Source organism: Patella vulgata, chromosome 4, assembly GCF_932274485.2.
Source record: "Patella vulgata chromosome 4, xgPatVulg1.2, whole genome shotgun sequence".
Classification (NCBI taxonomy): domain Eukaryota; kingdom Metazoa; phylum Mollusca; class Gastropoda; family Patellidae; genus Patella; species Patella vulgata.
This window is the reverse complement of record NC_065882.2, coordinates 28,363,093-28,373,788: the sequence shown is the minus strand read 5'-3', so window position 1 is coordinate 28,373,788 and position 10,696 is coordinate 28,363,093. Positions and strand designations below refer to the sequence as shown.

The following is a 10,696-nucleotide window of genomic DNA, read 5'->3' as shown; positions in this document are numbered from 1 at the left end:
GTTGCCATTTTTGGTCAAATCAGATGACTATTTAACCCTAAGTAAAATACCACATAAAAATATTCATTAATAAAAAAGTTTTTTGTAAAAATTTATATTTTCAAAATTTAGTGCCTAATATCTCCTAAGATTCGTCGAAAATAAAAAATCCAAAGAACTGTAGCTATGTGCCTTGTCTCTGGCTATGTCAAAATGTATCAAATATTAGAATCCGACAATTATTGATAACATTACAGCAAAATATCGAAAAACGACAACTTCGGTGATTTCGGACATTTCGCATTGTCGCAGAACTTTGGAAATAGCTTTAAAATTTAAGTCAAACCCACTTTCCCAGTAAAACCGAAGACATCGAATCGATCCGACAAGTAGTTTCTGAGATATGCTCAAATGGAAAAATAATAATAATAATAAGAAGAATAATAATCCGAACAAAAACAATAGTGTTTCACACTGGCTACACAGTGTGAAACCCTAATAATCTTAACATTTTAATAGTCCCCTGCTTTCTCCGAAAGGCGAGGGACAATAATAAGAATAATAATCTTAACGAAAACAATAGTGTTTCACACAAGTTACGCAGTGTGAAACCCTAATAAGAATAATAATCTTAACAAAAACAGTTTATGAAAAAGTTTATGGATGAATGGGCTAAAAACAAAAACCGAACAATAAATAGAGAGCTTTACTGAAAATCTTATGAGGGACATATAGAAGGGCAGGTATAGGGATGGTTTTACATGTCATGTAAAAATGGTTTCAACATATATATATATATATATAAATTACAGTAGAGATATTAACAATAATAGTCTAATCCATGAAAACGATGTACATAAACAATAACATATCTTCAAAATGTATAAAAAAAGAGAACAACCAAATTATAACACAAAGAATCAGTGATGATTAATCAATATAGTGTCTAGTAAGTGCTTTTTGTCTTGTGGCATCAGCTATAAAATAACCCACAAATTTCTAGTAGGTATAATTATTCACATCTGGGGTAAATGTCACCTTAAAATATGTTTTTATAAACCTATAACGGTAAATCTCTTGATCTTTGGGCTATATTCTATGCCCGGAATAACTTGCGCTCTGAAAATCGGGGCGGCTTGGTATATATACAGGGGAATTTGGGGTTATACTTCTGAAAGTTTTTCTTTATACCTGTAACGGGTTATACTTCCAGGGTAGGTTTTTTTTTCCATAAGAAAACATGATGTAAGGTTTTTCTTACAGGAATGTTGGGATATTCTCATTTTGCCGACATGTAAACATAGACTGTTTATAAGGAAGATAAAGTCCTTGACTTCGGTTATGCTGGGGAAGAAAGACTTCAGAAAAAATCCAAAACAGAAAACCATAGGCCTCTTGGCCTCGGTTTTTCTGTTTCTCGGGTTATTGTCTTTAGTCTTTCTTTCCCCAGCATAACCTCAGCCTCGTGCTCTATCCTACACATAAATGATGGCCATGTTATCCACATTGTTCATTAGAATCTGAAAGTCCTACATGGTGGAAGATTTCTGAAATACATGTACTTCAGATCAGATTCGTGAATATTCACATAAATTGTCTAAAAGGAGTTTGGTCTCTGGAAAGCTTCAATGGGATAGATGGGATCAAACTATTTAATGTAGTGCACCCAGACTAGATACCAGTGGCAAAAGACAAGATAATATATTTGAAATGAATATTTGAAATGAATATTTGACATGAATATTTGACATTAGCCATCTTTACATCCACACACACCCACCCACCCACACACATTGTTCTTAGTAAAATTCACTTCTTGAAAACAGTTTTTATAATCAAATAAACCTTTGAATGCAATTGCCAAATATTTCTACTTTTCCTATATCCCATATTATATAAACTTGTGGTACATGTACAAGCCATTTCCATAAAGATGCATTATTTAAGATTTAGATAAAGAGCTGGCAGTTCTCGCTATAATAGTTAATGAAAGGGGAATATGTTGAAAATTTCATTCAAATTACTTCATTCTAAGCGGAATTATAGCTGTTAGAAGAACATTGTAGTCTCATTGTCATTGCAACTGTTGTTACGATAATAAACAAAGTCTCGACCATCCAATTTTTTTTCATGAAATCATTAACTAGCAATTGTGTTTCATCCAATTTAAAATCAAAAGCATTCAATGGTCTAAAGTGTTGATTATGGGCTTGGCATGTGAATAAATGTCTAACTAATGATTTATATAACATTTTTGGCTAAACGAAAGATATGCATTAGGCATAAAATGCTCTTATATAATGCATTTTTAAATACATGACATTTAATACAGATATAATCTACTGTCAATCTTAATATCAACTAAACAAATTTAAGAAACCTTAGACTTTAATCGCCCCAAACTTTCGAAGTTTCGTAGATTACTGGTGAAATAAAAGCTGATAGAAATGCTAATTTACCGTCTGTCATGTTGGGATCGAAGGGTTAATTTTAATGGCCAACTCAAATATTATGTAAAAAGAATTTGTCTAAATTTACCATCACCACAAGGTGGGCAAATATTTAAGAATTATACCCATGGCTGTAGAAATCTGTTATCTTCAAATTGTAGCAATATATAGAATACCTTATTTTCTGTATAAAAGTGTAAATCTACTTTTAATCCACATTCAATCTGTGATACGCCAACTGATAAAACACTAATATTATGAAAAAGTCAAATATTTTGGCCGGCTCTAGATAAATGGAGACAATTTAATCTGGTGAATTTATCTTTCTTTTTTTTTTTTTTAAAAAAATGGCTGTAATATTTAAATCTTAAGTTGGCATACACCATAACATTCATTTTCCAAAATAATGCTCCAGATCATAGCAATAAAAAAACAACAAATTTTGCGCATTACTGATTATGTTTTTGCCTTTGATCATTGAAAACATGCTGAAACCATTTCTTACAGTCAGGGATTGCCATTTAAGGGAATTTGAATTGTATGCAAATTACGATATTGTGAATCTCTGAAAGTAATATCAGTCAAAACATGTTTCAATTCAGTTCAGTATTTACAAAGATATGAATAATTTCCAATATTTGGTATCCAAAGCAGATGAAATAAACAAGCTAGAACCACCCATAAGGGTTGGGTAAAATCTATTTTTGGACATTTTGATATGATTTTTCAAAAAATGCAAATGACAATCTGTAGCTCTAACACAAATATGCTGAGAATTATATTTTTTTTTTTTTTTTTTTTACATTTTCGGCTGTATTTGAAATAAATAAACTGTGACATATGTCTCAGTTAGCTGGTCTTATGTCAATGTGAAATCTAATATGAACATGGACAATGATAATTTGTAATATTCAACAAATAATAAAGCTAAATAAAATGTTTTTCAACTACCGGTAAATGCATAATTATTTCTCAGTACTAATAGAGAGAGAGAGAGAAATGGGGCTCGACACAAACTAGGTCATTTCGGGACAAACATATGGTTTAATTTTATTTCAATAATTCGCTTGCGCATAGAGGTCTTTAACAGTGGGAGGAAACCGGAGGACCCGGAGAAAACCCATGAGGTTGGACAGGCAACCCTACTCCTTATCACATATAACCGGGGAATCAAAACCACGCCAGTTGCCTCCATGACAGACTTTATGATACAGCATGCACACGCTAACCATTCAGTCACCCCCTCCCCCCACCAGTACCCAGTACTAATAGAACATTTACTTTTATTGCATGTAAATAAAAAAAGGCACAGTGGATTAAAAAGATGGATTTTATCACATTAAAAATATTCAAAAACAAATAGTTTAGGAGTCTTATAACATGAAATTATACGTAAAATGAAAGTCAGGCCATCCCTCTATATTTAATTAAATCTTGTTATTCCTCATATTTAGAGTTCAGATAAGTGTGTTCACATGTCGAAATAAAGTTGATTATGTTGTAAATCCATTGGTATCTATATATTAAAGTGAGGTCTTCATAATTATATCATACTCACTTAACCATGGTGATGTTGTAAATAGCAATTCTGAGGGTAAAATCATCTTGCTTTTATAGGGTTATATCCAGAATATTTGTGAAATCCTGCAATTTACCATCATCCATATTGATATACAACTGTAGGTGTATGTAATACATCTGTGCATCGATATAAAAACTATAATATAACAGTAAACACACCTACATGATTTATCAATTGCATAGAACTGGTAGATATTTTTTCAAGTGGTGAAACCATCAGACTGGTACATGTAGATGTGTGTATTAGACCATATACATACACTTCCATGTATGCATAATTCTGTATTTATTGTGAATTTTTTTTTTATTGTAGTAGCTATAGTCAATTATATTCAAACATACATACAACATCACTCATTTCATAACAAGTTTTTAACCGATCAGTTATTTATATACAGTAGTAGTATTTCAGTGAGATTCAATGTTGCTAGGGTGGAGTACATATATATCACACAAAAAAATAATGGCTGGCATTATAGAAATAATAACTGGTGTGGGTGGTGTATTATACTGATAAAAATATCATCTGTTTTGTGGTTTAATGACTTTTTTTATCATCTAATAATGATCTATTTGGAGTCATGAGAAAGTTATTAAATCCATATTCATATTTATTACATATTATGATAGTTTATACAAATTTCTTCAAAAATAACGTTTTATGAAAATGATATTTAATATAGATATTTATATAATTATTTTCAACCTGAATATTATCTGTGTAATGTCATCAGTTAATGTCAAATAATAACAACTTGTTTACAACTATAAATGTTAAAGTCATTTTCACACATTTTTATAATTTTGTACAAACCAATTACAAACTCAAATCCTGACATTTACATGTTGATACACTTTCAAATTGTGTGACTTTTCTATATGAATGAACTTGTTTAACCATTTCTATTCAGTATCATTCAATCAAACTTAATTTATCAATTTGAAACTTCTTTTATAAAGGAATTTGACTGCAAAGATACACTTTGATAATACCTTCATTTTGGCAATAATAGATGTTATATATCTGCATAAACATTAAATTAACTGTTTTGTTATATACTCTTCAAAAAAAGTCGGGGATATAGAAATGCAAATACCTATGCAGGTTGTGATATGATAAATAGTCATGGACACTTGACATGCTTTGAGAGTATGTTCACAGATGAAGAACTTATCGCCCCAACAGAACCACTGAGCTGCATGTGCGACAGCAATAGCGCCATACATGTGGGAGGGGTTCACTGTCAAATTTGACACTTCAAGGAAGGGTTGATGAAAACTGCCGCATGCTGGTTTATCCTATCCATTTTTGCTTTCCTATCGGTTCTTCCATAAGATTTACTGTTTAGCATATCTTTGCTTTAGTGTGTTACGTTTAATTTGCAATGAGACGTCTTCAACATGATGAACGTCTACGTGCTATTGGCATGCTTCAAATGGGTTCTACAAAGCAAGCAGCAGACTGTGGAACTGGTACCAACAAACACACAATGCTGAGGATAGACCTCGTTCAGGTCATCCTAGAGCCACTACACAAGCCCAGGATTGATACATCCGAACACATGTCCTGCGAAATCGAGGACAAACAGCCAATCAGCTTTCTGTAAACTTATACCAGGTTACATGAATTCAAGTTACACCCCAAACGATGAGAAATCAGCTACATGCAGCCCATTTGCATGCGCGACGACCGCATGTTGTGCCTCCATTAACTAGCTAGCACATGGCAAACTGGTGTCAATGGTGTAGGGTAGGCAGCGTAGAGATTGGGGTAATCGTTGATGGGCGCGTGCAATGTTCTCAGATGAGACCAGATTTACTCTGGATTTCATCAATAGGCGTGCTCGTGTTTGGAGGCGTGTAAATGAGCGTCATGCAAACGTTAAGGTTAGGCAGCATGACAGATTCGGGCATGGGTCTGTTGGTCTGTTATGGTGTGGGGAGGAATCACCATGACTGGCAGAAAGGACTTGCATATTGTTCAAGGAAGGATCACTGGTGTGTACTACTGTGACCACATCCAGGCACCGATAGTTCTGCCCTTTTCTCAACGTGCAGGTCGACGTTTCTTCTTTCAAGATGATAATGCGCATGCCCACCACGCTCGTGTCGTGAATGACTACCTCCAGCGTCTTCATATTATTGTCCATATGCCTTAGCCAGTTTGAGTCCTGACCTTTCCCCTATAGAGCATGTCTGGGACATGATCGGGAGACGTGTTCGTCAACATTAACGTTAACCGACAACACTGCAAGAATTGGCCGTAGGACTACAAGAGGAGTGGGTCAGATTGCCCCAAATCGTGATTGGACGGTTGATTAAGAGCATGCCACAACAAATTGCGGAATGTCTGAGGTGGAGCAATTACTCATTATTAAGACAAAAAACAAAATCGTCCATTTTCACTTTTGACAGTGTATCTCTTTGCGAGTGAAATTGGGCTGTCAGATAAGACGCCCATATGAACTATTTATGTTCATGTGTAGGCAATTGGCCTGTTATTAACATATACTGGTTACCTCTAATAAAAACAGCAGTGCATTTCCGCAGTTTTGTATTGTTTCTGAATATCCCCTACTTTTTTTGAAGAGTATATAATATACTTTTAATATTAGCTTTGGTGAGATGATTTTGGTTAAACAAATAATTTTAAAATTTAAATTTATTTATGACCAAATAAACAATAATATATATATGTAAGTTCTTATATACATGTTATTACAAACAAATCTTTATACAAATATATATGTCAAACTGATTAAAATATGGTAGTTTAGGGTAACATCATTACATATTAAGTACAACTTTTTTTTTGACAATTTATTAAGGACCATTTTGAGCAAGTGGAAACATTTCAACCAAAAATGAATGAATCAATAATACAAGCAAGTAAAACCCAATCTAGTTAAAACACAGATCCTATTTCGTTTCTTTTTTATAGTTCAAAATCTCGTTTTACTTGTCTTTACTACAATAGGATCTGGAAGAATTGTTATATTACCGGCATTTTGGTTGAAGTGAGGGATAAGTCAATGTTACGGCGACTTCTTGGCATGCCATGCACGGAACTGTGGGTAAACCACTAGAAACGTCAATGCTGATTGATTAATCAATGTCTGACATCATAGGGTCAAAAGTCGCTTGTACGACCCCTGACACAACCTTCGAGTACAACTTGTCAGATCTTTATGTAGTGTAGGCCATCGAAAGTATAAAAAAACTGGATCGAAATATTTATCTGTATTTTAATCAGATTGAGTAAAACTAAAACCCAATACAATCATACATACTTTAAGAAAGAAATATTAAAAAGGGTATCACTACAGCTAAAATAAAAAGGAAACTTCACTGATTGGCACAAATCTATTTACAGGTACAATGTACAGTATATAAATAAGTCGGCCACATGATTTAATGGTTGTGGTGGTGGTGGATGCAATGTTTTTTACGGTAACAGCTAATGATGACCAGCTAATACTGATCTATATGATTTAAACATAAAAATCAATCTATAATAAGACCTGTGTTAGGAATCTACATTAAGGGTGTGTTTTTCATGTCTTTTCATGATACTGTCTGTTTCATACACAGTTTTTGATAAGTAGGGAATAGCTCCATAACTTTGAGCTCGAGATCCAATACACATGACCAACTGAGCCGGTTCAAGTTTTGTGTCACAGAAAATTTCATGAAATGCATGTGTCATGCCAGGGTCCACAGATCGAAAAATTGTTATATTACTTTCAATATATTTTTGATATAAATCTACGTCCTCTTTACCCCACCCCTGTATACTCAGATCAAAACCTCCAACTGATAACATATCACTACGGTACATGGCAGCAATACCAAATCCAAATTGTCTCCAGTAGCCAGTATCTTGACTAAAGTCAAGGGGATCAATGTGGCATCCATCATGTTGACAAGAACAATGAGGAGAGTGATTAAGGCAGACGGTAACAGGATCGTATTGACTGAACACGATCGGAAAATAAACTTGAGATCTTTGTTTAGTGTTGAGTCGAATTCGATTCAAAGAGCTTCTTGTCATCACAATATCCACATCAACTAAAAACAACAGTGCATCTTTTGAACACCTTGAAGCACCTAATTCTAGTCCTCTACCGCGAGAGAAGACACCATTCGCTTGGATTATTTCTATACTATTACCACCATATTTATTTTGATATTTTTGTAATAATTTAATACTTTCCTCTAGTGCTTGTTCTTCACGCTCACTTTTATACAATACAACATGTAATTGAGCATTTTCCCCCGTTAACAGACAGATTTCCTCATAGTTTTTCATAAATCTTTCAAATATTTTTAACCTACCAGATAAAGGCATAACAAAATGAATAGTTTCTGTTCGTTTGTCTATATTAGGTTTAGTTTCTGCGCCAACAGCAAATTGTCGTATAATATGGAGCACATGAGCACCCATGCTAGGTTTTGGATTAAATGTGGCAATTTCTTCCTCAAATTCGGTCTGAAAGAAAGATTGCTGAACGTATGCATGACGTCTCACCGGAACGGTCATTTTTCTTCCTTTATGTTTCCTATAAATGAGAAGGAGATCAAGAATATAGTCAGCTCCATATAAGGGGTTTATTCTCCTGTAACCATATAAGATTTCTTTAAAGTCTATAGTTCTACCACGTTGTCGGGCATTTTTATTAACTAACTGCATAATTTGATTAATGACATCATCTATAGCGCCAGATAAAGAGGCTTCCAATCCTCGTTTTGGATTATTGTGAAAATGAGAAAATATTGGTTTAGTTATAAATTCCCATGATAAAACCTCATCATCATTTTGTGGTTTATATTTATTAAGTGAAGGCATAAGCGCCAGTTTATTTTGTAAAGCATTAGGATGACGATAACCGATAAACTCCTCCATCATATTAATCTCACGATAAAGATGTAGTTCTTTCTGATGAAGATGCACAATTTTTGTGGACTGAAAATAATTTTGAATACGAAAAAGATATAATGGTTCTTTTACAGGATGAAGAGACACAGCATTTTCCACTTCTTTACTTTTGAGAGTTTTCTTAAATGAGCCTTGATCTTCTTTATAATTCTGATATAATATATGCTGCATCTGAAAGAACAAAATTTAAAAATAATGTAAAAGATAGGTTGCAAGACAATTAAACATACACCCAGCTGCTTTGTCATCAGAGGCATAATGACAAATGGTAGGAATGTTACTGATCTAAACAAACAGTACAGATAATTATAATTTAAAAACGAACTAGAACATTAACTTTCATTAAGGTCTACGATGGTTATTAAAAAACATTGAGTCGATTTGCAGGGATTTGGTGATATATCAGGTGTGTTCAAATTAGATTGGTTTCAAAACCTGCCAATTCAACGCTGAAATTCAGAATGAGCCATACACATTATTGTCAACCGGTTATAGAAAGTTTTATAGAAGATTGATTTACTAATTTGCAGTTTAATGAAGAATTTTTTAACTCTTGTCTTTTATTTGCTTCATGTACCAGGGCCGACGGAAGCAATTCTTGATTGGGGGGGGCTCCATCCTAGGTCCTTAGGCGAGGGTCCAGGGGCCCCCTAGGCCCCGGAAGCTCTTGGGGATCTAGATCGTCAGAGACTCTTCCTAAGCGATTTCTGGCTAAAAAAAATTGCTCAGCAATGAAGTGGAATTTTATTTCATTTTTAACTCCCTTAAGGGGGGGGTTTCCAGAGTGCGAACGCGGCTTTTCGTCCTGGAATGCTCTAGTCATTTTTTGAGGCCCCGTTCATACAGAGCGCGAACCCGAACAAATATTGGTTCGTGCGAACGACCGCCTTGATTGCCTCCCGAGCGAATTTTCAGAAGTTTGCGCGAACTTTTTCCCAATGAACAAATCAGCGAGCACTTCCCATGACATCATTTCCACGAATAGAAACCGCTAGGCTTGATCGTTCCCACTAGTGTGCAATATTCACAGTCTACTTGTAAGAGCAGAATGGAGAGAGAGAGAAATGGGGTTTAACGTCCACTCGACACAGACTAGGTCATTTCGGGACTTATATATGGTTTTAATTTTACTTCAATAATTCGCTTGCGTGTAGGAGTCTTTTGCAGTGAGAGGAAACCGGAGGACCCGGAGAAAACCCACGAGGTTGGACAGGCAACTCTACTCCTTGTCACGTACAACCGGGGATTCTAAACTACGCCAGTTGACTCAATGACAGGCCTCATGATACAGCTCAGACGTGCTAAGCATTCGGCCATCCAACCCCTCCCAAAAGCAGAATGGACAAGACCGAAGAAATGATCATTGAAATCGAAAGGAATGTGATTCTTCTCTGTAAAATTTCATGCACTGATATTCGCCTCTTTCTCTTCCTTCGTTGTTTTATGTACGAATACAGTGCCAAGATCTCGTCTGTGTCTGATTCCACCTGAGCCATGATAGCAAATGACAAAATTTATCTCTCACAGCTAGAAAAAGAAAAGCCATCACCCTATTTGAACGGTGAAACAGCTAAAAAGTCGCGTTCGCGTTCAGGTTCGCACTCTGTATAAACAGGGCTTTACCATAAAAACACAATCTATGGTGGTTTAATCCTGTGATGCTGAACTTGACAAATCTATGCATAATGCATGATGAAACTTACAATGTACGTTTATTACCGAAAGATCTACGTTCCTTTCGATATTGGCG

General features: G+C 34.8%; 1 protein-coding gene across 1 annotated transcript in view; it reads right to left on the bottom strand.

The window, feature by feature from the left end:
• Positions 1 to 622: 622 nt before the first annotated feature.
• Positions 623 to 10,696, bottom strand: part of LOC126819642 (chondroitin sulfate synthase 1) — a 74,525-nt gene continuing 64,451 nt past the window's right edge. The window contains exon 2 of the mRNA XM_050547783.2: positions 623 to 9,117. Within this exon, the coding sequence (XP_050403740.1) occupies positions 7,537 to 9,117 (1,581 nt within the window). The 3' untranslated portion in view covers positions 623 to 7,536. The remainder of the gene's footprint in view (positions 9,118 to 10,696) is intronic.